The 23,155-nt window shown below is 46.6% G+C and overlaps 9 protein-coding genes across 9 annotated transcripts; 5 read left to right on the top strand and 4 right to left on the bottom strand.

The window, feature by feature from the left end:
- Positions 1-1,843: 1,843 nt before the first annotated feature.
- On the bottom strand, positions 1,844-4,102 carry F4822DRAFT_437114 (aldolase; the record flags this gene model as incomplete). The annotated part of the gene is made up of 2 exons (XM_051462384.1): positions 1,844-4,043; positions 4,077-4,102. The coding sequence occupies 2 exons, from the start codon at positions 4,100-4,102 to the stop codon at positions 1,844-1,846; spliced, it is 2,226 nt and encodes a 741-aa protein (XP_051315805.1).
- A 1,915-nt stretch (positions 4,103-6,017) lies between these two features.
- F4822DRAFT_221298 (glycoside hydrolase family 43 protein) lies at positions 6,018-8,294 on the top strand. The gene has a single exon (XM_051454001.1). The coding sequence runs from the start codon at positions 6,300-6,302 to the stop codon at positions 7,905-7,907; it is 1,608 nt and encodes a 535-aa protein (XP_051315804.1). The 5' UTR covers positions 6,018-6,299; the 3' UTR covers positions 7,908-8,294.
- A 60-nt stretch (positions 8,295-8,354) lies between these two features.
- Positions 8,355-9,430, top strand: F4822DRAFT_428375 (uncharacterized protein; the record flags this gene model as incomplete). The annotated part of the gene is made up of 2 exons (XM_051460901.1): positions 8,355-8,634; positions 8,772-9,430. 2 exons carry the CDS (start codon positions 8,355-8,357, stop codon positions 9,428-9,430), a joined length of 939 nt encoding a protein of 312 aa, XP_051315803.1.
- Positions 9,431-10,008: 578 nt separating this feature from the next.
- F4822DRAFT_428374 (uncharacterized protein) lies at positions 10,009-10,588 on the top strand (the record flags this gene model as incomplete). Its single annotated transcript, XM_051460900.1, has 2 exons — positions 10,009-10,053; positions 10,133-10,588. 2 exons carry the CDS (start codon positions 10,009-10,011, stop codon positions 10,586-10,588), a joined length of 501 nt encoding a protein of 166 aa, XP_051315802.1.
- F4822DRAFT_221231 (glycoside hydrolase family 92 protein) lies at positions 10,584-13,484 on the bottom strand. Its single transcript, XM_051453999.1, has 6 exons — positions 13,204-13,484; positions 13,141-13,154; positions 12,656-13,090; positions 11,643-12,606; positions 11,432-11,581; positions 10,584-11,375 (listed from the first exon to the last, which is right to left on the bottom strand). The coding sequence occupies exons 1-6, from the start codon at positions 13,401-13,403 to the stop codon at positions 10,736-10,738; spliced, it is 2,403 nt and encodes an 800-aa protein (XP_051315801.1). The 5' UTR covers positions 13,404-13,484; the 3' UTR covers positions 10,584-10,735.
- Positions 13,485-13,545: 61 nt separating this feature from the next.
- On the bottom strand, positions 13,546-14,781 carry F4822DRAFT_400560 (uncharacterized protein). Its single transcript, XM_051457872.1, has one exon. The coding sequence runs from the start codon at positions 14,454-14,456 to the stop codon at positions 14,007-14,009; it is 450 nt and encodes a 149-aa protein (XP_051315800.1). The 5' UTR covers positions 14,457-14,781; the 3' UTR covers positions 13,546-14,006.
- Positions 14,782-16,054: 1,273 nt separating this feature from the next.
- F4822DRAFT_221206 (uncharacterized protein) lies at positions 16,055-16,601 on the top strand. The gene has a single exon (XM_051453997.1). The coding sequence runs from the start codon at positions 16,172-16,174 to the stop codon at positions 16,496-16,498; it is 327 nt and encodes a 108-aa protein (XP_051315799.1). The 5' UTR covers positions 16,055-16,171; the 3' UTR covers positions 16,499-16,601.
- Positions 16,601-17,013, bottom strand: F4822DRAFT_221209 (uncharacterized protein). The gene has a single exon (XM_051453998.1). The coding sequence runs from the start codon at positions 16,929-16,931 to the stop codon at positions 16,704-16,706; it is 228 nt and encodes a 75-aa protein (XP_051315798.1). The 5' UTR covers positions 16,932-17,013; the 3' UTR covers positions 16,601-16,703.
- A 297-nt stretch (positions 17,014-17,310) lies between these two features.
- On the top strand, positions 17,311-19,627 carry F4822DRAFT_400556 (beta-lactamase/transpeptidase-like protein). The gene is made up of 4 exons (XM_051457871.1): positions 17,311-18,105; positions 18,167-18,277; positions 18,330-18,585; positions 18,655-19,627. The coding sequence occupies exons 1-4, from the start codon at positions 17,571-17,573 to the stop codon at positions 19,487-19,489; spliced, it is 1,737 nt and encodes a 578-aa protein (XP_051315797.1). The 5' UTR covers positions 17,311-17,570; the 3' UTR covers positions 19,490-19,627.
- Positions 19,628-23,155: the final 3,528 nt, after the last annotated feature.

Here is a 23,155-nt window from a genome sequence, read left to right as displayed (position 1 = left end):
GGCGGCGGGTCGATTAGGTATATTATAGGTCCCATTCGACCTACAGCAGATACCCCCAGATAAATAGAGAGGGATGAACCCGGTTCGTATTTTTCGGGTTCTTGTCATGTATGTATGTAGTTATCGAGGGCGTCTCTCAAGGCGGAGGAGCTCCACCTCCACATCATGTAGAGTATGACTAGATCGTAAATCATATAGATCGTAGTTATGATATAGGTAGCACGCACCATACAGGAGGCATAGATATCGTGTATCTAATCATTTAGACTTCTGGGGTAATTATTCACCTCGGAAGAAGATGTAGGTGTGCATTCCGAGAATTACTAAAGCAGGGATATGAAGCTGCCGGTTTAATACTCGCCGCTAAAAGACCCGAATGCCCCTCTTTTTTCTCAATATAGCGAAAGTATTTCGCCATTTACATATTTTCCTACGCAATATAGGTTAGTATTGAGACATATTATCCTAAAGTGTATAAGTGTATGCCTTTATACGAGTGATAATCTTCCTTTTAAGGCACAATAAGGGATATTCGGACATATTACCTCTTTTTGACCTTTAGAAATTTGGGTATCCCAACGTCAACCAAATCTACTAGATATGAGACGAGTCTTTCATGCGGCTCCTTGCTCGAGTTATGCGGCTTTTAGTCCTCCTCGGCCGTTGTCCTAGGTTAGTGACAGATCCGGGCATTAGGATAACCCCGGACCCGTCTTGTCTAGCGGCGACGTGCAACATTGACATGTCACACCCGTAATACAAGTACCGACACCCAGACGCAAAAGTGTTGCCCTATCTATTTCAAGAAATCGATAGAATTAATGATCTACCTATAGAAAGGCGAGAAATTCGGGATGATCATGGTAGCACGTGAGGCCCTCTCCACACTACCTTGAGATATGTTACCCTTTTCCGCGGGCGGCTGCATATGACTTCGTCCTCTAAAGTGTTTTATAAACTATATGACCTGATATTCGGGCCCCGACGCGAATCTTCTGTGACGCACAGATAGCGTTAATCGAGCGTGTCATATCAGCATGTCTTACGAATCTTCCACGCTATCCTCGAGATCTTCTCGTCGTCCGATGCACCAACTCAGGTACCCGTAGGTTTCAGCATCATGTGAATCAGAGTCAGTCATAAGGGCTTACCCGCAAGTAGCCGACCTTACGCGGCTTTTTCTGAAATTCATGATAATGATGTTCTCCCCACGTTCACAAAATGATTACTCATTTCAGCAGCCACCCGGAGAATCGATCCGGATCCTGATGCGATGTCGCAGTAGACGAAAACCACCTCCCGGATTTTAACAAAACTCCGAGATGCCTGGGCTACTCAAGTAGGCTGTGCTTTAGTAAGACCCTCTATAAAAAGAGTATGGTGGTACAGAATTTTGGCGACAGGGGTCATCGAAGTTCGACGACGTGAATCTTGGATATACACAGCTACAATAAGCCACAGATCTAGATATGCGGTGAGAGTACTTTCCGTACAGCCACCTCTCCGTTCGCCCGAGAGGTTCATAGACCTCTTACTTGCAGTGAGTACAATCATGGGATCTATGCCCCTCATTTGTAACATGCTTATGAGCGAGAACCCGCAGGCATCAAAGCGAAGAGCAAAAAAAGGGGTGTGATGCAAATGGTACACATTGGAATAGCCAAAGGTGAATAGTCTCCTTGACTTCAGGGAGTCCCCGTGAGATGCGTTCTCGATTAGTCCGTCTAAACCAAAGAACTCATCTAACCGCTTCATACATGTTCGCATATATCCAGACCCCAACGCTACATATTCAAAAATAAAATCCGGCCACTTCTCCCAGGGGTATATATATGCGATCCCATTAAAACATTCCCTGGCCATTCGCTAGCCGTACAAAGCTGTACGGCACATTCTGGCCAACGAGCAATCTTAGAGTTTCCACGGTGGTGAAGGCCGTCGTATCGGCCACGCCATACGCCGCGAAGCCACTCTGCTCTGCGACTATGCTAGGGTCCCCTTTCCTTGGACCATCCGCAAGATCTAGGAAAACCTTGCGAATTTGTGTCGAGGAGCCCCGCGATCCCCCAAATACGCGTACAAGCATTCCCACGATATTGGATTTCTCAGGCCCCAAGGCAGAGATAATCACGAATGGACTATTACGTACTATTCTCGCTTGTTGGAGACCCTCTAAGCTGTTAAAGGGTTCAACTTCAAGACCGCGAGTCAGACTAACAGGTGTCTTGAACCCTGCCGTGTACACCTTGCCAATGCGAAGCGCCCTCAGTGCATACATGGCAGCCGCCGCATCGTCTGCATTTGTGGCGAGGACAACCGCGGCGCGGCCAGAGTAAGCAGATGGCGCAAGGTCGCGCGTCAATGTACTGACGATGCCACGCCAATTTGCGTTGTCAAATACCAAAGAGGAATTTGGAGGTAGTCCTTCAACGGTATTTGCTCCGGAGCCAAGAGATGTGTCGGTGCTGAGATTAGAACTTGAAGGTGTCATAGGAGGGGCTGAAGGTGACGGGGACGATGACCCGGATTGGACAACAATTGTATCAACCATGCCAATCGTACGGGCTGCTTCAGTAAGTGTTGGTCCAGACCCATTATTGAGGCTTTCGAAGAAGGAACTATTTTGCATAAGACTCGTTAGGGATACCGACGGACTTAGATATGCCCCTCCGAAGAATTTTTGGTTGCACAGGGCTTCTACACAATTGGGGCCTTTTGAATGTCTTTCCATAACGGCAAATTGGTGAGGCAAACCAAGCTCATTGAAGCACTTTTCATAAAAAGGCGCGTAAGGTGTTGCGATACGAGAGAATGGACTGCTAATTCCGTAGATGCTCTTCTTCGGAAGCTGGCCAAGCGTTGACAAGGCAGCGTTGATTTCGGCAGCACTCAGCTGACCTGGCGCAGCAATGATCGGAAGGAGAGGGTGGGTGATGGGCGTGAAGACTTTATTGAGTGTTCTTGAAATCTGGCCAGTTTCCCCCATGTTGACAGCGGAAAGAGGGGGCGAACCCGGGTACTCGGCTCGAATTTTAGAACGGAAATATTCCAGTTCAAAATTCTCGTTTTGATCATTGATAATTGATATCATCTTTATGATATCAGCGTATTTTCGGGACTCGAGGAAGATGGATTCTGCCTGAGGGGAGGGCCATTTGAAAGTGCCAGAGAAGTCGTGGAAAGCGGACATAATGCGACTACTGCCACGTTTCTCATATAGTTTTCGACGGATATGTTCCGGTAACCAAAGCTCAACGTCGATATATTCGACACCCCATTGAATGGCTCGGAAGAGATAATCGTAGTACAGGTCGGGATTATCCATAGGGAAACGGCCATTTTCTCTCGTACACCTCGTGGTGAAGATGATGGGCAGTTCAGTTCTCTGGCGCAGCAGCATCACCTGCTCGCCGACGTAACTTAGACTTGGTATCGCCGCGAAGCCTCCATCACTCAAAGGTTCCTTGAGAAGATCAACACGTAGTTCTACAGCATCAGCGCCGACCGTGAGAATATCTATATTAGGGAGTGCAGCCCGGACATCAGGAAAGGTGGTTGAAATGAAATAAGTGCGTGGTTTTGACATAAGTGAATCATGATGATTGATCTGGCCAAGAGTGAAGGAGATGAACCGAGCCAAGTCCCGACGGGAGAAGGGCTTTTCGGGATATAAGAATTCATAGTCGCATTGGGCGGATATATAGATATCCGGGGGCATTCCGAGATTAATACAGTGAGCGTTTATCGCAACCATGGCATCTCGATTTCGCGAAGAAATGTCGATTTTGGCGCTTTCGAGTGATATTCCAAGTACAAGTTCTTGTTCTAAAGACGTTATGCCTTGGAAGCTGTCGGCCATCCGGTAAGGCTTGCCCAGGACGTCAGCGAAGACGGAAACTATGCTATCTTGTCCAGGGCCGTATATAATGACCACCGTTCTGGTATCACCCTTTTGCAATCCGCTGGTAGTCTTCATTCCGTTTGTGGGTGACGAGCGCGAGGACCGATCAATGTCTATATCGGTAGCCGACATTGTCGCGCCACTGTTGCCAAGAGAGCAGGTCGGCGTTGGCGACGGATGAAGTTGTTGGACTGTCGCCATGGCGCCCTGAGGGACGATGTCCTGGCGTGAACGGTGGTAGGATTCCGGGCCCGAGGTGTATACCGAATGACTTGTAAGGCCAACTATGAATAGCGCAATATCCGGATTATCTCGAACAATAAGCTCTTCATGGCAGACGTCTCGGGACTGGGGATCGATCGGGGGGAAACGGTTATTTTAGAAAAGGGACAACAAGCAACGGCGGGCGCATTGATGGAATTGAATGTATCGCGTAGAATTATAGAGGAATGGACGAGAGTCTCGATCGATTAGGTCATGTGTTCGTGGGAAAGTATCGTGGGAGGCATCGCGAGGATTGAGCCGGTTGAATTTATACAAGCCTCCACTATTTACAAAGCTGAAGTGGTCCAAGTCGCAAAGTCGGGTACGTAGCTGTACAAACGAGGGAGAGCAATCTGATGAAAATAGGCTCGGGAAAAATTGTCTAGTGCTTCAAAGTAATTCTTCCGGCCACTAAAATGCAGGAATTCCTAGGCTGCGGCTCAACGCGGAATGATTCGAGGCGAGAGCCTCGCAGCTGGAGGGAACCTTGGAAGGGGAAAAAAGAGAGATAAGAGATGGGCCAAAGGTTGGCGGCAGGTAGGCGGCAGGTACAGCAGGCATTTGGTGTTTAGGCGTGTTTAGGCGCAACTAAAGCTAAAGTACGGTACCTACATAATGTACCTAGGTACAATATTTCGCCGAATTTACAGGCTCTTGGGTACACGTTCCGGGGCTTGCTACGCCGCTGGCTCATTCCATTGGCTCACGCGATTCTGGGGCCCCCACGATTTAAGAATCCCGGGCTGGAGATTTACCCCGGCATCCTTGTCCTAGTACGATCGCGACTGCCCAAACTTTGTATGTGTTTCTTGTATTTGACCGAGAAACACGTAGGAAACATGGAAGGCTCGTTCGATATCAACTATCATCTATAAACCCCCAAGCATTACGCAATTCCCAATTTCCACCTTCACAAAATTATGGATACGCGTGTAAATATCAGAATAAGGTCAGCCTATCAAGTATAGGCTTATTCTATCCTTATCCTTATCCACACTATTCTTATCCATACCTAGGCATCTAGTACTACAGTACCTAGGTAGGTATCTCGGCACAGATCCGCACGATGAGACCTTATGCTAGGACTTTTCATTATCGTAAAGCAAAACTTGGTTTCCTTATCACGACATCTTCAAGCCTAGAAACCTTGAAAATATTCCATTCTATTATATATCTCGGGTTAGTCCTACCCGTCTCTATATTCCTGTCTTCGAGACAACATCCAACCATAGATTCTTCTACTAGAACAAACGTCATGTTTCGAGATCCGGACGCTAATAATCCCCAGAGTCTTACTTGACCTACTTAACCCCGCCCTAAATCCATAATTTCTTAGCCTGTGTTTACCAGAGACAATACCTAGGTAGTTTAACCGCCCCGGAATAAGAGCCCTAATAAAACAGAGAAAGGACACGAGACTTCTTATGATCAATTACAGGTACGATTACATAATTCTAGGAACCCTATCCTCTCTTTCTCTCTCTTATTCTCTTTGCCATATTTTCATCCTCAACGGTTACTAAATCCTCCATTAAACCCGCTAGAGTTTACAATGTTTTTATGTCTTGCGCTCCCGCCACATCTTAGTGACTTCGAATAACTAAACCAATAACCACGTACACCAATCTGTTTGATTGAAGTTCCTAAAATCAAAGCGATGCAAGCTGATGATGACAGAGCTTGCCGTATACATACACCTGAAGTTGCAATTAGATTTTATACGATTCAGTTACGAATTTGTACGAGTTTATACGAATTGAAGAGCACCAAACGTACCAGTCAGCATGTAGCAAACTACCTAGGTAGGTATAAGCACCTATAAGATGGCAGTATGACCTAGTAAAAATATAGGGGACTCAACCACATCCTAGCAATTAACGCCTAATCAGGAAAGCTTCGCAGGCATCGTTGACCTCTTAAGACCATTCACGATACGACCTCGGTAGGAGAACCTCCTTTGATAGAAGATGTTACATCAAATAATATGCCCTTTTCTCTTGTGACAATGTCTATAAATCATGGGGAGAACTGCTGTCGAAGATGCGAAAGTCTTTTTGTTTTCGCATTTTGGCAGGGGATGATGTTCTAGTATCACTAAGCACTACAATTATTCCGAGTCGCGCAAGTAGTAAAAATGCAGGCGAAATATTTATTCCTATTTTACGGCTTGCTTCAAGCCAGCCTCGGGTCGAAGCTCCCGAACGTTGATACAAATTCGATCCAGAAACGAGCAGACACATTTCAGAATCCTGTGGTGTACGAGGATTTCGCCGATAATGATGTATCTGTCGGTCCCGATGGATTATACTATTTCTCCGCCTCGAATATGCACTACAGCCCCGGCGCCCCTATTCTGAGGTCCGCCGACCTGGTCAATTGGGAGTTTATTGGCCACTCCGTACCTACTCTCGACTTCGGGGAAAAGTACAATTTGACTAACGGCCACGCGTATAGAGGGGGTACCTGGGCTTCAACCATGAGATTCCGCGAAAGTAATGGATTGTGGTACTGGATTGGCTGCGTCGACTTCTGGTACACTTATATCTACACCGCAAAGGATGTTTCGGGACCGTGGACTCGAGCCGCTGTTCTTCCTGGAGGGACATGTTATTACGATTGCGGTCTCCTAATAGACGACGACGATACCATGTACGTGGTCTATGGGTCCACAGATGTATCAGTCGCGCAATTATCTACGGATGGGCTCAGTCAAGTGGAAAGCAAGCATGTTTTCAGCGCCTCCGATGTAGGCAAGGACGGTATTGAGGGGAATCGTATATACAAAAAGGACGGATTCTATTACATCCTTGACGACCACCCCGGCGATATTACATATATCTGGAAGTCTGAAAGCCCTTGGGGCCCTTACAAAAGTAAGATACTGGTCGACAACGTTAAGTCGCCTTTGGCAGGTGGTGGGGCACCACACCAAGGGAGTCTCATCCAAGCCTCTACGGGTGACTGGTATTACATGAGCTTCACATGGGCATATCCGAATGGGCGTATTCCAGTTTTAGCTCCAGTCCAGTGGGAAGACGACGGCTTCCCTTCCTTCGTCACTGATGGGGCCGGCGGATGGGGTTCATCTTACCCGGCGCCGCTTCCCGTAAAGACTGTGCGCGACTGGACCCGCACGGATATATTCGACGGTAATTCCCTAAGCCCGGACTGGGAATGGAATCACAACCCAGACGAAACTAAGTATAGCGTTGGGGATGGTGGTGTGACTCTATCTACCGCAACAATAACGAGCGATTTATACGCAGCGCGAAACACGTTAACGCACCGCGTTCACGGCGAATTCCCAGTTGGTACTCTACAGGTTGATTTCAGCAAGATGGCAGATGGTGATCGATTTGGTCTCGCGGCCTTCCGTGATCGCACTGCCTACATCGGAATACACCGAGACGGACAAGATTATACTTTGGCCACAGTGCATAATCTCACGCAGGAAGAGTCTGCATGGAACACGACGAGCAACGGAACCATAATCGCAACGGCAACGGAGATCCCTAGTGACAAGACCATATGGCTTCGAGCATCATTAGATGCGCGTGCGAGTGGCAGCTACGCGGCTAACTTCTCATACAGTGTTGACGGCGAAAAGTTTACGCAACTTGGGACTCCGTATGCGATGCAGACTAACTGGGCTTACTTTATGGGCTACCGTTTCGGCATCTTCAATTACGCCACTAAGGAGCTAGGTGGCTCAATTCGAGCATTGTCTTTTACCAGTGCCTAAAATTGCGAACAAACAGATTCTTTTCTCTACCTTGGGCCTCTTTGAACAGTGTGAAAGCCGCTTTACCCCCTTTCCGCATACTAGTTATCTACCCATGCAACTAACTAGGTACGTACAGTACGCCCGCAGATGTGGATCAAAGAAAGCTGTAATTCTTTCAATTACGTTTGTTTATACAAGGCAATTGTCCTTTGATAATACTCTATAATTGTAATTATACACATGGCATTGTCAATCATCGCACTGGGAAGGAGTGTGGTTGGTTTTTATATATGTGTATCTGGGTATTCCCAGGCTGGAATTAATCCATCTAACTTTTGACTCCGACATACTTTCACAATATCCTTATTATTCTAGTCCCCTGAGAAATCTTCAACATTCGCACTCGGGGAGAAACCATCGAAATCCGCCTATACGCTTCATTCTCTTCCTTTCCAGCTGCCCAACATGCCAGAAGAGTTTCATCTATTCCCTAAGCTTCCAATCGAGCTAAGGGACATGATCTGGGAATTTGCCATGCGCCCAAATAAACCAGGAGTTCACTTCTTCCAGCGCAGAAACCCCAGTGGGTGGTTTACTTACCAGTTAACATTGCCGGGCCTCGTTGACCAACCCAGAACCGGAGACCATACATTTAGAGGGCCTCGATACGTCCCACAACATAATCCATCGACGTACTTAATCGATGAGCACTTGTGGTTCGCTTGCCGCGAATCGCGCCAAACTAGTAAATAATCCTCAGCCATCCATTGCGCCCTTGTATTTGCTCAGAGAGTGAGAATTTTTTATCTTAGTTAAACGAATTAGCTTTCTGTCTTCAAGACACCCTCTCCAAAATTCGATTACTAATCTCTTCTATTACAGTGGAGCGGGTCTTTAAGACTAAGTACTGGGAAGCTATTAGAAACGACCATGTAAAGGCTGGCAACCAACACCTTTCCAGAGACTGGCTTGAAAACGAAATCGCGATGCCGGCGACGACTGTTGTCCCCTGCGACTATCGAGATCCTCTTCCTCCTTGTTACTGTATGGTGTTGCCCTACCAGGACCTCTTCTGCTTTAACGCCCTTGACCAACAGAATGTTATGACTGTTCCCGAGCTTAATTCTAGTGTTCAGATTGGGTCAACGCATTATGGGTATCGGGGAATCAGGAACATCGGCATACCGTTCTACGACCCAGGACCTAACGGAGGACGTACCACTCGGCTGGATTTCGATGTAGTGATCCAATATATGGACAGGTGCGGTATACCTGGGCTAGAAACACTCTGGCTCATTAACTACACCGCCCGAAGAGAACACCATGTGCCCACCAAAGAGCAAGCTGCGAGGAACCCGAAGATCTTCTACGGCACCAATTGCAAATTTGTCGAACTAATACCCGATCCAAATGGAGACTTTCCGTGGATGGTCCCTCTCATTTTGAGGGTCTGGCTGAGTGACTGGCCAAACGACAGAATCCACCAAAACAAGGGCCATCCGGGGGTTCGAGTTGGACACCTCATTTGCGAAGCCCTATAAGGCTTATCGCCAAGTTATTTGAATGACATGGTTACGTTGTCAACACCCTAGAGAATTGCCCCGTTTGCGATGCTATAGGAAGGATCGGAAGACGGGAGTTTGAGGGATACCTAGGAGTCTTTCGTTGGCTTTTAATCATTGTCTTTACTTTATAATAGATCGGCCACAAGAGAATTGACTCTTCCAGAAAATACGTTTAAGCGTGTGGCCGTTTGATGATATAAGTGATAAGATGTTTATTCGCTATATAAGGAGCCCTGCTTATCAAGGGGCTAATACTACACCATTGCTACCATAGTAAAAAGCGCTTCTATTCAGACGGTCTTATAACTCATACAGCCTTAATAGACATTACTAACATAACTTGGCAATGGGACTAGTAACGAACGTCCAATTAGCGTGGTGAGGACCCTCTTAATTCCAATAGTGATCCTCCCAATACTACCTTCGCCGCCTCCAACGGCTTCGTCCATCAGTGGATCTGCTCTTCTACATTTCCATGCATCGCCTCTAGAGAGAAGAAACTCAACATATGTCCTTTACGATTTATATATAAACCAATATTGATTTCAGATATAATGCCTATCTTCCCAGTTTACTGCATAGCAGACATACCGATTCCGGTGAGCATCGAGTCAATCCATCTCATCCCCACTTACCCACCTCCCTATATACCTAAGCCTCCTAACACCAGCGATAAAGGTAATAGAAACCTTCCTCCGCGAAGCCCAAGCCGGGAGTCTCAAATCCGCACCAAACAGCGCGCCCTCCCTAGCAATCATAACCTCCCCTTCCAGCCCCCCTCCGACCGTGGCATCAAAACCTCCCCTCTCACCCTTCACCTCGCCCTTCCTAGGGCAGACCGTAGAAGACGTATCACGCCAACTCGACGGATCAACCTGTTTCGCAGTCCTCGACAGCCGATCCGTCGAAGACGGGACTGTGTTGCTCGTTGCACCGGGATTAAATGGCAGTGTGCAGACCGTGCGCGCGACGTTTGAGTCCGCGCAGAGCACGTTGATTGCGCTGGAGATCGCGAGTTTGGGGTTTGGTGAGATTCAGGCTATTGCGTCGTCGCTTGGGGGTGTGCTGGGGCGAGGGGGTAAGGAACCTAAGAGGGGCGGGCCGGCGCCTAGGATGAGGCTTGGTGGGAATTAGATGGATCAATTGAATGGGATTTGATATAAAAAGCTTGATATTAAGAATCGCAAAGCGAATTTCACCCATGCTAAATGGATACTTGCATTATGTGAATTGGGTAGTAACCAATCCAGTGAGGTTCGCTCTTATATCTAGAGTGAAGCACTACAGTACTACATGGCCAGGGCTAGGCGGCACATCACCAGTATCCCACGCCGTCCTATCAGCGCCCAATTCAAATTCCAACAAGCTATCTTGTCCACCTGACCTAACAATATCTTCATGACTTATCCAATTCTTATTCCAATCCTGGCCATTTACCTTAAGACTCTGAACATACGGTCCCTTATCCAATCCCGTCGCTCTGATATTCAAAACCGCACCGCTATCCCCAAGTCTCAAAGTAGTGTTCTCAATTCGCGGGGCCAGAACTAAGTATACCGGTTGTGTAACGACGGGGTACAAACCGATCATGTTCCAGATCAACCAGCTGCTCATCGCGCCCGCGTCATCATTCCCTGGAATACCCGAGCGGCCCGTGTTGTAGTACTGATCAACGACTTCGCGTGAGCGCTGGACTGATTTATGCTGTCGCTGTGGGAAGTAGTGGTATAAGAAAGGTGTCATGAAACTTGGTTCGTTACCAGGATTGAAAATCGTTGAACCGATGCTGTTCCCACCTTGGTTGGATCTTGAAAGACCAGGGATAAACATTGTGTCTAGTCTAGATTCGGCCTTTTCAATGCCTCCCATGAGAGATATGAGAGTTTCCATGTCAAAGGGAATGGTCCAGGAGTACTCCCAACTGTGGAATTAATTGTTAGTGTGTGACCGCTGGTTGAGTCGTGAGATGAGACTTACGGGACACCTTCGTAGCTTATACTACTCCATTCACAAGCACCGCAAGATAACGGATCGTAGTCTTGATAGCTTCCGTTCGGATAGGTAGGTGCAAGGAATCCGGTGAAGTTCAGGGATGATACGTCGGCCGCCCATGTTCTCTGCCAACCACTATCAATCGAGTTAGTAATACTGTTTCCTCGATCTGCCGATTAAATCGTATAATACTTACGCTGAACGATTGAGATATTTTACCGCATCTTCCGGCGCCTCTCCCCTAGCGACTTGCGACAGCGAAAAGTCGTTCAATGAGTATTCCACAGTCTTGCTAAGACATCTGCCCTGCGACGGTGTCACATAACCATATTGTTTCCAATCATTAAGTGCACCGCGGCCTTCCTTAGTACTTCCAGTCGGATCCTCGAAGTCAAAGTTATTATAAGGTTGTACTTCGGCGTTGGTTTTCATAGCTGCATAGCCATCTGTCCAATTGATACCGTCTTTAAGGCCCTTCACATACGCGTCGGCAAGGACATTATCGGAGTTGGAACCACCTTGTACTCTGCCGTTGAAATTGTGGCTTCGTCCATCTGGCATGAATCTCTCGAATCGCCAAATATCTATTAATGATCTAACGATTTCTGTTTGCGCCTTTGGTTGGATAAGAGTAAGGAGGGGGTTGAGACATCTGAAGGTATCCCAGATTGTGTAAAAGTCGTCATAATACGGCTCGCCGGAGTCCCAGTAAGGGTTCTCTCCGGTTCGATTTGAGGGAAGTAGGTGTGCATGGTACATTGCGGTGTAAAACATATCTAGCTGAGTTTCATTCGTTGTCGAGATTTCAATCTTGGAAAACACGTCCGAGTTCCATTTATCTTCAGCGGCACCCCTAACTTCTTCTAGGTCCCAATTTGGGATTTCGTCAAGGAATTGACACGCCTTATCAGCCGAAATCCAAGAGATTCCGATTTTCGATTGCAGTGTTGAGACATTGGAGGGAAACTCGAACAAGGCGCCAATTCGGTCTGCATATTGGTATCCCACAATTCCGCCCTCAATAAACGTCTGGTCGATAAATGACGCTTTGACGTCGGTCGTGTTCGGCCAATATGGATCAGTTGCCTTCCCTGAGAAGAATTGAGAGTTTGAAGGTTCCGAGTCGAATTGAGCGCAGAAGTACACTCGGTAATCACCACCTAAAAATAATTAGTCTCAACTTCAAGACATTTAACAATCATCACTCACCCCAACCCCACCCCTCTCGATAGACTCCGTATCCAGAATACCAGCTGCCATTGTCACTGCGCTCAATCTTTCCATTACTATACTGTTGCTCCTTCGATCCACCACTCGGAAGGGAATGGCTGAGATCGACAAGGATATATCGACCATCTGCATCCTTAGGATATGTATATTTCACAATCCCAGCGTGCATACTAGAGCTCATTTCAGCCGTGACCCCGTTTTGCAATTGAGTCTTATAGTATCCGACATTCGCTACATCTTCGGCGACTCTTGGCTGCATATACGTCAAGTTGTCTAAGACATTGACGCCTTCAAGTGTTGTGAGGGGCATTTGCGGTATAAGTCCGTAGGTGGGTGGCCCGCCTGTGCCACTCTCGTGGAGCATGGTAATTGCGGTTACGTTCCCATCAGGTGTGTAGCCGCCATTGGCAGAGACTGGGCGTGCATAAGTAGAGTAGAAATTTAGATGCCGGGTTTCGACTTACACGATGTGTTAAAGCTATTCTATCGATTAGCATAATGCCTGCACATATGATGAGTATGCGTACCAAGTAGTATCAACGCCGACTTTAACTGCGCCGAAGGGAAGAGTAGCTCCCGGGAAGATATTGCCAGCGTTAAAAGCCGTGCCAGGGACGGTACCCTCCGTACCCACGAGAGGGTTTACATATCCTGTATAGTCAGTTGCAGCAGTGGTTCTAGTAGCAAGTACTAGAACACCAGCAACATAACTGCAAGCGATCTTCATGGCTACCTACTCGGAAACAAACAATTGCAGTAAGAACCTAGCGGTAACTACTCATGTACCTCATATGTGAATGAGGTACAAGAACAAATGGCGGAGAGAGCAACAATGTTACCGCAACTCAAGTTATAACATCTTTTTATATGGTAAGTTTGGTAACCAATCTCAAATGAGTTCCCTAACTAGGATATTTTCATATGACTTCATAATACCTCCGCAATACCCCAATTTCCCCAGGTTTAGGCCCTTCAGAGCAGTGGATGTAAGCTCGCTAGGCCGCTTCCGGGTACCCATCCAGGTAGGTGTTCGGTCGGGGTACAAAGAATCGCGGGGTTCTGTAGGATTGTCTTCATTGCCGTGCCTGTGCCTGACACTAATGACCGAGGGATCCGTGGAAAGCATTCCTTCTAATTAGCTCGGTTGATAATAAGTGCGAAATCCCAGGGGGAACATAGAGTCGAATAAAATACATATGATTTTCCGTCGCTAAATACTTATTGTCCATTATAGATCAAATGTGAGTACCATGTGTATGCGTAGAGGTTCCGTAATCTGAGCTCTATAGCCCCCGAAACTTAGCAAGTAGGTCGCTAAGGATCGTGCTAATTAACGAAGCCCCGGAAGAAGTCCAGTATCGAGCGCCCGCCAAAGTGACCAACCCCCGATAACAATACCAAAGCCGATATGTCCAAACGCCTTATGTCTAAACTCCTCTCCCGTATTCAATAAAATAACAATACCATCACCTAATCCCGCAAGCGAAACAACACCCGCTACAGCCGTTACAGCATCATCGTGGCCTTGGTATTTAAGTGCTGCGAGTGCAAGACCGTAGGTGATTTCGCGGATGCCTTTTAGGTGGATTAGCGGGGATACAGTGCCCTCGCCAGCAGTGGTGGAAGAAGAATCGCGCTTCTTTTTAGTGGACGCTGCGGCTTGTTCTAGTGGGAGGCCGAAGCGCCCGTATTCTTGTCGCGGGCGCAGAAAGCAGTGTAGACCTAGGACGACGGTACCGGCGCTGAGGAAGTAAGCGGGGACTGGTGGTGCAGATGGCATTTTGAAGATTTATTGGTGTGTTTGTTTACTTGTTCAAGATGAGGTTGATAAATTCAGGAAAAGGACTGGGCGAGAAATAGGAAATGGGAAATAGAAAGTTGAAGGAGTTGCTGGTGGTTACACGTGTTGGAGGACATACACTTCTATGGGTAGAATATAAGGGTTAAGCGGCGTAGCTATGTCGATCGGGATTGAACACGTAATATCGTGGAGTAGAGACTTAACTTATGTATTCTTCATTATAGAAGATATCGTCTTCTTCTTTATTTAAGCAAGCTGTAGTTAATTGGTATTTGGAATGAGATTTATGGCAATTGGACTTGATATTAATTGGTCTAGAAACATATGTAACTGGACTTTGGGCGGCGGACGCTGTTCTTTAGTGCCATTTTAGCGAAGTCCGGGGTACTCTATAGGGGTAACCTCAACATCGAAGATTATTAAGCCGAACATTTTGTAAGAACTTCAAAAAGAAAAGGTAGACAAATGTATAACTATTATCAAATCTGAAAGTATAGATTACCTGTTTTATATTCTGAGTTAAGTTTTGATATTATGACCTTATTAGTTCATATTTGTGTAAAATGATTTGTATATTGAGTTAGGAAGTAGTTGCAAAATCGGTATTTCATTCGTAATGAACTTTTACACTTATCGCATGCCGCCCAATATGTGCAACCCAACGCATAGGTACCTAGGTAGCTATCTATAATGAGCTATTTAGGAACCACCCAGGCCGCGAGGTACGCTAGAACTACCTGAAGCCGTCTAAGAAGCATTCTCATGAAACCTTTAATTTAGCGATCACCATAGCTTATAAACCATCCTGCCATCCCCAACGCCCACGTGTGATTGTGGGTAAGAATAGTCCGTGCGGGTTGTCCGTCGAACGATGAGACGAACGATGGAAAAAGTAGAAACATTCTATCTCTACCGTACTAGAGCATCACAGTAAATTATTTGTTCCTTCACTTCGGCATCGGCATAGCAAATAATTTGTTCCGTAAGAATAAGTCGCGTTGCGGAAGAGTCGGCTTGTGGACTACATGGATATCTCACCGAGATAGCTGGACTGCTGCGACGAAGCCAAGCTTTTAAATCCTAGCCGCAGATCCTCAGACGAGTTAGGGGTTCTGCTTCGTTATCTTGGTAATAGTGAATTTGGGGGTAGGCGGCGATACTGTTTCAGCGTAGAAACATAAAACTAGAGGCGTCGTCATGAGGTCTAACAGTAAATGGTTGCTTGAATGCGTATGGGCGAAGTCGCTGTATCAAGTTAATCCGATGAGACGATAAAATACATCATTTGGTCAAAATGGATGGTGTATATACGTACGCGTTTCGCCAAATATTTCTGCTCGAATCTTAGAAATGCCTAGTCTAGGGGCTCTCAATCTGTATCGCATCCTCTTGGCATTGCCTTTTTCCATGATGAGGTTGGGTTTCAGGTCCGCCCTATGGCTGGTGAACGTGAGACTCATTTGCTTCACGATCTCATACCCTTGTAAGATAATGCTAGGATATTTTTTGCGATTCGAGATTTCGCTCCATATATATAAAGAAGCTGGGAAGATCACTGCCGGTCATGTGTAGATCTCCCATCTCGCATCTGTTGATGATCCCATATACCACTTTCGTTTCCGACAATACTTACAACTCCCTTCGCCAAGAACACTCTTTCTACCAACACTGAACGAAACCACATCGTCGCCATTATGAGGTCCCCCATCCTACCGAACGCCGCCATGATCCTAGTCATGTGCACTTCTCTCGCCGCGGCACTACCACTCGATGTCGAAGAAACCATAATGAGCAAGATAAAGAGCATTCGAAGCAATGATTGCTCCATGGATAAGATCCAAGAATGCGTTGCCGATACAGGATTGGAGAGCACAATATGCTTTGCGCAAGTATGCGCAGGTATACAAGAGAAGCCAAGGATGATCAGACGCCAGGATCAATGTACAGAAGAAAATTTACTCCAATGCGCAGTCATGGAATGGCGAGAGGCCGAAGTCTGCTTTCAGGAGTTATGTCTATGACAACACGAAATCGTACAAGTCGAAAAAAGTTGGGACATCCTTCAGGATCAAATACCCGCTATATCTTCATAAAAATGCCACTCCGAAGATGAATGAGGTAAAAACGAAAGGATTACGTCGCTTGCTAGGGTTAGCTACTGGTACAAGGACGTTCGATGTTCGACCCTGGGTTTACTGGGCGGAGCTTGGAGAATCAGCACTCTATTTAGCGATGGTACGGGGGCGCAATGCCTGGAACGCGTGGGCACAATCGCTTAGTCATGTTTGTTTTTATGCCTGTGACGATTATGTCCCATTCCTTTGGAAAATGGTTGCCTTGGGCGGTCAAGAAATCTTTGGAGATGCTTGACCATATTGAGTAAGGCACACTGGAGAGCCATAGCAACTTGAAGAGCTGAAAAATACAACATAAATTTAGATACCCCCTTGTCATCCTAGACCTATAGAATACCTAGGTATACGGAGGTCGCAGGTAGAAGTTTTAAGTGGGAGTAACTGAAATGACGATGTCGAGCTCGCAATTTAATATGAGCAAAATCTCTATCGTTATAAGAGGTACAATCGAGCGCCTTACTAATAGTTTCATATAGAAAGATATTATCTAATAAATTATGTAAGTTATCTTGGCCTTTTTGTATTCTTGTATGAAGATTGCTGAATAATATCTTACGTAAAGACTCTTGTTAAGGATATAGTTTCTTTATACGCTGTATCAACCTTAGCGGAGTAGGAGTATGGTTTATACAGATATGGGAAATTATAAAATTGTCATCGTAAAATGCTCAATTCTGCTCCTATAGAATCCGCGTATAGTTACAGTAGATTCTATCCGCGTATAGAGCGCGGAATTAGACCCGACACGAAAGCACAATGCATCGCCTCAGTACCTTTCAGCTTGGAGATCACTCGCATTGCCGGCTGCGCCGATTACTAAATAGGCAGCCATTTAATAAACCGCTTACATTTACAAATATACGTAAAGAAGTATATAACATCCAAAATGTCCCTTCCGAATGTGCCGCTCAGATATCGTGAAGTATTGTGCAATTCGGAGCACTGAAATCTTGACGCCATGAAGTTGACACAAAATATTCTGGGGGCGTGTCCCTTACTAGTAATGTTTTTTAGCGATGCACTCGCTGCTAAGAACAACCACTGCCCCCCTCTTGGGGCAGTCTTACCAGCGCCGACGAGTCCGAGCTCCCATCCAGCGGTGCAATCAGCTGTGGGGGCACTCAAGGAAGCCATCAACGGTATAACAGGAAGTTTCAATAGCACGGCGATATCAATTGGTGTGAAGTCTCTTCACGAGACGGAGCCTCTAGTTGATTTACACTATACCCCGCCGCAATTGGATTCCCGAGGAGCCCAAGAAATCAATGCGTCAACGATCTACCGACTTGCTAGTATCTCTAAAGTGTTCTTGACGCTGGCAGCGCTTAAGACCACTGGCATTAGCATGAACGACCCTATCACCAAATACGTGCCACGATTGAGAGACCTACAACGGGAGGCAAATGGCACCAGGAATAGCCTCACGGTTGTTGACTGGGATGACGTAACAATAGAGGCCTTGGCATCTCATATGGGTGGGATTTCATCAGATGGTAAGTATCAAATAAGAACCACATATTTACGAACAACTTTATGACTAACGGGATGATGAAGTGATCGACATGACTGGCTATCCGGCTGATTGGACCCAAGTTGGACTTCCAGAGGCGCGGGAAACGCTCAAATGTGCGGGAGTCAATGGATTAACGCCGTGCACCGCAGAAGGTTAGTAGATATCATCTCGTCAATTAAATTGCTCTTCTCACACACGCACTAGATTTCTGGAATACTTGGGGCAAGCATGATCCTGTCTTTGCGCCATTCAGTAAACCGTTATATTCCAATACGGCTTTCTTCATAATCAGCCTCGCCATCGAAGCCGCTTCCGGCCGATCCTTCGATGATGTTGTCCAGAAGGAAATATTGGACGTCGCCGGTTTAACAAGTACGAGTCTTACGAAGCCTGACGATAAGATCGGAGCTATCAGTGTGGGCGATTTGAACTGGAACGCATCCTTCGGAACTGATGATCCGTAAGTAACAATACTTTCTAATTAAAGCCCTTCGTTACGCTATGGAAATTTACTAATTCGTGTGAATAGTGCCGGAGGTTACTACTCAAGCACGAAGGATCTCCTTGCTTTCGGCGAGGCTATACTATCAAACAAGCTACTATCACCAGCGCAAACCCGCCGCTGGCTCAAGCCTGTAACATTCACGTCATCCCTAGGCCTATTCATCGGCGCGCCCTGGGAGATCGGCCGTTCCGATAACATCACCTCCGATAAGCGCTTAGTCGAATTTTATTCTAAGGGAGGCGACGCCGGCGCGTTTCATACGATAATAGCCTTGGTTCCAGACTACGATCTCGTCGTGACTGTAATGGGATCTGGACCCGAGTCAGACGGTAACGTTATCCAGGTACTGTTCTCTCAGATTATCCAAGCCTTGCTTGGAGCTATCGAGACCGCTGGCAAAGATGACGCTACTGCTGCTTTCGCGGGTACCTATCTCGACGAGGCGACGAACTCTACTATCACTCTCGCCGTCGATGACGAGGGACCCGGTCTCGGCATCTCGAACTGGACGGTTCGAGGCGTGGACGTGCCTTCGCATTGGGCTCAGTACTTCGGCACCGGAGATCCAGTGCCGGAAACTTATGTCTCTACGCGACTGTATCCAACAGGCCTAACCGCCGGTTCGAAGACGTCGTGGCGTGTTGGTATTGATATCGGTACCCCCGAAGACATCTCCCAGGCCGATGCGCTGCTGTTCTGGCCACAGGGCAGTTGTATATCGTGGGGTACGATGGATAGGGCGACTTACCAGTTCAAGGCAATTGATGAGATGTTCTTCAGCTTGGATCAATCGGGGGCTGCTACGAGTGTGGAGTTCCGTGGCTTCCAAGCTACGTTGAAGAAGGTTCAAAGTTCGTGAGAGGAACCTAGCCGTGGTCCCCGTTCGCATTATGGCTATTCTAATTCTACCTTAATTCATTTGTAGTTTTAATTTGAATTCTATCTCAACTTGCCCATTGGTAATTTACTGGCTTGCACGAGAAATACTATATTCCTATCGAAGGCTCCTCGTCGACATGGTGACTGCGTATATCATTTGATCGAGGTTGCTGAACCATGAATCAATCTCATAAGTTACGTTATAATAAGCAGATGCTCGTGAGGATGTGAAACAAGCGCAACCCCTTCGCATATGCATTCCTTGATATCACCCATCTCCCGCATGACAATGTAACCGCGCTCGACCATTATACCGTGCCTTTATTGCTTACTATTGGACATTCACTACCACCAATCCGCTGGCACCGTTGCCGCCCGTTTGCTTGCGACGTCGTGATCGCTATTATGATAACCTGACATATAGAAGCGAAACGCAAACGACCTGATCATGATGCAACAGTATCACCCAGATAGACGTACATTAGTTTACTGGATGTGTGCCTCCGCGGAGCTTGATTTTGTGTACCTAGGTATCCTTGTTGGGGGCGATACGAACGACCCAGCGTTGATGCTACGATCGTCAGGGTCGCATTCCGAGAGGAGCGCTGCTGCATGCGGCTTGGCACGGGATCAGCGGAAATATGCCGACAGGTGGTGAAAATATTTAGCAATCTCTTGAAGTTTTATTCTCTAGGTTGCAATGATAACTTTTTTACCTTTTGATTTTTCAATAGTGTTGAGCCTCGTTTAGATTAAGGGTCTTCTACAAAGGACTCTGTGTGGCATGGCTTACGTCTCCATACACGCTGTTTTGATCGCTTAATGTTATACGTATACGAGCTACTGCATTTTTCTGGTTGAAGTTGAAGACGTCCGGATGCCTTCGCTCGCGCACCCAGATCGCATCCACCTCACCGCTCCTTGGGTGGTATGGAAGGAGACGTCTAGGAAGGCGACAGGATGGTTCTGTAGAGTAGCTAGAATGGTTCTCTCAGATATACGTGACCTAAATCTAATATGTGGCTGCTTAGATAGCTAAAATTAACAATTTGGTTGGGCTTGTCACTACGCCTTACACATGGCATCCCGCACGAACTGCCGTCTTGGCATTAACATCACACTACCAGGTCGTCGGCCCGTAGATTACGCCAAGGCAGAGGGCTTCTGACACCATCACTTTGGCAAGAGCACATTTCGGAGGTCCCAGTAAGGCAGCCAAGATTGCCATCGCCGCGGCCAAGCTAATAAAAGCTGACATGACTGCTCCCGTCTGAGACGAGCATCACGACTCTACCTAACCGGTGGTCTCGGCGACGTTGAAGTTAGGAAGGTCCTAAGTGTTCATACCGCGGTAAATTTGGTACAGCCTCGGGATAGCGGCAGAGTCTGCCTTCACCGACTCCGAGCCGGTAGCATCGAACAAGAGAACCCAATGAAGAGATTGTCACCAAGATGGACGAGAAGACTGCTGGAACCTCATAAGTCGGGCGGCAGGTAGAAGTAACGTTAACAACGTCCGTTATGGTATCGTTGATACAGCCAACAGCAGTAGTGAACCTATGGTTTGGCAGTGATGGGTGCATATGGCGTGCTAGTGTCATCGGGGACGACGCTGCAGCCTCAATTTTACTCCCAAGCCAGCGCCTGTCCTTTCCCGTCATGAGTTAAACAACGCCCATTTCATGCTGAACAGATTCGATTAGAAAAGTATATGGAATAGTATTATGTAATTTGTTAGTTAATTGTGCGTATGTGGTGAGTGTCGAACTTAATATTGATAAGTGTCAGTTGATCAACTGAACTTTGATGAATTTTAGGGTTAAATTACTGCCTATTGCTAAAAACTCAGCTGTATCAAATAAACCAATGAGAAGCTGTAGATTATAAGGTTTCCCCGAAATCTCCACTGCAATTTCGATTAACTCCGATGCGATGCTTTCTCAAACTCTAAACTCCGAACTTCTTCAGACAACTTTGCTTCACTTTCAACTTCTTTCAAAAATTTTAATTGGCAACGTCATGATACTCTCATGCTATCCAATTCTCGCTAATACTTTACATTCCCTTACTTCAAATCATATTAATCGCGTAATTAACAATATGCTTGGCCATCTCGATACCGCATTTTCTTGGTGTTGTCCAACGTATTTCCAAGTTCTCGTACATAAGCCAAGCCAAGCCACCCCGTATTCCATTACGAGATCGTCACCCAAGCCTCGATTTCGACGGCTGCGTCTCGATAATTGTACCTCTTTCTAGGAGATCCCAACGGAATACCAATGCCTTACAATTCAAGAAGTTGTAGCTACGTCGTCCGATAATTTTGAGTCTCTACGCGAGACATCGGTATGTTCGGTATGGAACTACAACTATAGGGATCATACTTCTCATATACCGATTCTCCGACATAGTAAACATGACGAACTTGTACAACCTGAAGCAATAAAAACTTGCCTTTGTGCAATCGAGCAGTCAGTGGCTTCAGGACCGGCTATACGGCTCTAACCCCAACGCTGGAACTACATAGCCCCTATTCAGGGGATTGGCAACAGTGCGGACACAACGGACGTATTAGCGGGCCTGCGATAATCAGATGCAAGAAAGCAGCTATCCGTTACCATCTGCGTGGTGTGATGAACCATGCCCGTCATTTTAGCGTTTTCTACTTGAGGTCTAGGCAGCCTGCAACCTTCCCGTCGGAACTCACCCGCGATTCACCCTAGTGATGATCGTTTTTTTACTCAGCTATCTTATAACTGAGCCTCTTATTACTCCTTCCTGCGAACAATCTGGATATTGATGATCTGCGAGGGTCGAGACTTCTATGCGAAGCCTAGGTGATATGTATGGCACGCTGCATCTCGATACGATGAGGCTTGCGGCACTAGGTTAGCTGGGACTCGGAAGTGGGCTGCTGTGATTGACCTTAACTATAGCTAGGCAGATAACAGCGTATCCCGTTATGAACGGCCCCAGGGCTTATGCCACTCGTTTACGCCATCGTAGCACAAATTCGAAGAAATGATGAAGCCCGTAGATCTACATTCGCCAGTCAAGCAGGTCTCTCGAAGTTATCACCGTTAAACCAACCTAGCAGATACGATGATTTACCAAAAATGGCGATATCATACAATTTCACAAATACCACAGCGTGAAATACCTGCACAACAGGCACATCAAAGCACATATTATGCAAGCACTATTGGACGCCCCTATTCAACACAGATACCTAAACGACCAACTTCTACGTATTTTAACTACCTAGGTATGTATACATTTCACCGTGTTTCAATTGGCTTAGAACGAGCTGGCTTGATAACAACCTGTGGGGGTCCAACTCGCCAGACCGTATCGCCAAATTCTCTGTTTTATGATAGTTTCTCTTCGTCCTACCATCTGGCAAAATGCTTCACATTCGTCAGTGTTACGAGTATTTCCCGACAAGTCGGTTGAAATTAAGGCCTGCAAATGCGAATTAATTGATGTATCAACACTCACAGACCATTCGGAGTCAATGCAAATGCGATGTAGGTACATTGCGTTGCTGCCGGTATCTCTAGCAGCTTCTGCGCGATATCAAATGAAATGTGCTGCAACATCCCCAAAGATCAGATTCTCAACCGGCCTACCACGGTTTCAATTGCTT

The sequence above is a fragment of the Hypoxylon trugodes genome (genome assembly GCF_022578975.1).
Source record: "Hypoxylon trugodes strain CBS 135444 unplaced genomic scaffold F4822scaffold_4, whole genome shotgun sequence".
NCBI lineage: Eukaryota > Fungi > Ascomycota > Sordariomycetes > Xylariales > Hypoxylaceae > Hypoxylon > Hypoxylon trugodes.
Note: the sequence above shows the minus strand (reverse complement) of the source record. Positions and strands in the feature narration are given on the sequence as shown.

What these genes read in the sequence shown, in the direction of transcription:
- F4822DRAFT_221206 (XM_051453997.1), top strand. Translation starts at nt 16,172, where the DNA reads ATGAGGTCCCCCATCCTACCGAACGCCGCCATGATCCTAGTCATGTGC.
- F4822DRAFT_221231 (XM_051453999.1), bottom strand. Translation starts at nt 13,403, where the DNA reads ATGAAGATCGCTTGCAGTTATGTTGCTGGTGTTCTAGTACTTGCTACT. An exon ending in AAATATCTCAATCGTTCAGC is followed by an intron (nt 11,582 to 11,642) that starts GTAAGTATTATA and finishes CTCGATTGATAG; the next exon opens with TGGTTGGCAGAGAACATGGG. An exon ending in ATAAGCTACGAAGGTGTCCC is followed by an intron (nt 11,376 to 11,431) that starts GTAAGTCTCATC and finishes TTAATTCCACAG; the next exon opens with TTGGGAGTACTCCTGGACCA.
- F4822DRAFT_221298 (XM_051454001.1), top strand. Translation starts at nt 6,300, where the DNA reads ATGCAGGCGAAATATTTATTCCTATTTTACGGCTTGCTTCAAGCCAGC.
- F4822DRAFT_400556 (XM_051457871.1), top strand. Translation starts at nt 17,571, where the DNA reads ATGAAGTTGACACAAAATATTCTGGGGGCGTGTCCCTTACTAGTAATG. An exon ending in GGGTGGGATTTCATCAGATG is followed by an intron (nt 18,106 to 18,166) that starts GTAAGTATCAAA and finishes GGGATGATGAAG; the next exon opens with TGATCGACATGACTGGCTAT. An exon ending in TCCTTCGGAACTGATGATCC is followed by an intron (nt 18,586 to 18,654) that starts GTAAGTAACAAT and finishes TCGTGTGAATAG; the next exon opens with TGCCGGAGGTTACTACTCAA.
- F4822DRAFT_400560 (XM_051457872.1), bottom strand. Translation starts at nt 14,456, where the DNA reads ATGCCATCTGCACCACCAGTCCCCGCTTACTTCCTCAGCGCCGGTACC.
- F4822DRAFT_221209 (XM_051453998.1), bottom strand. Translation starts at nt 16,931, where the DNA reads ATGACAAGGGGGTATCTAAATTTATGTTGTATTTTTCAGCTCTTCAAG.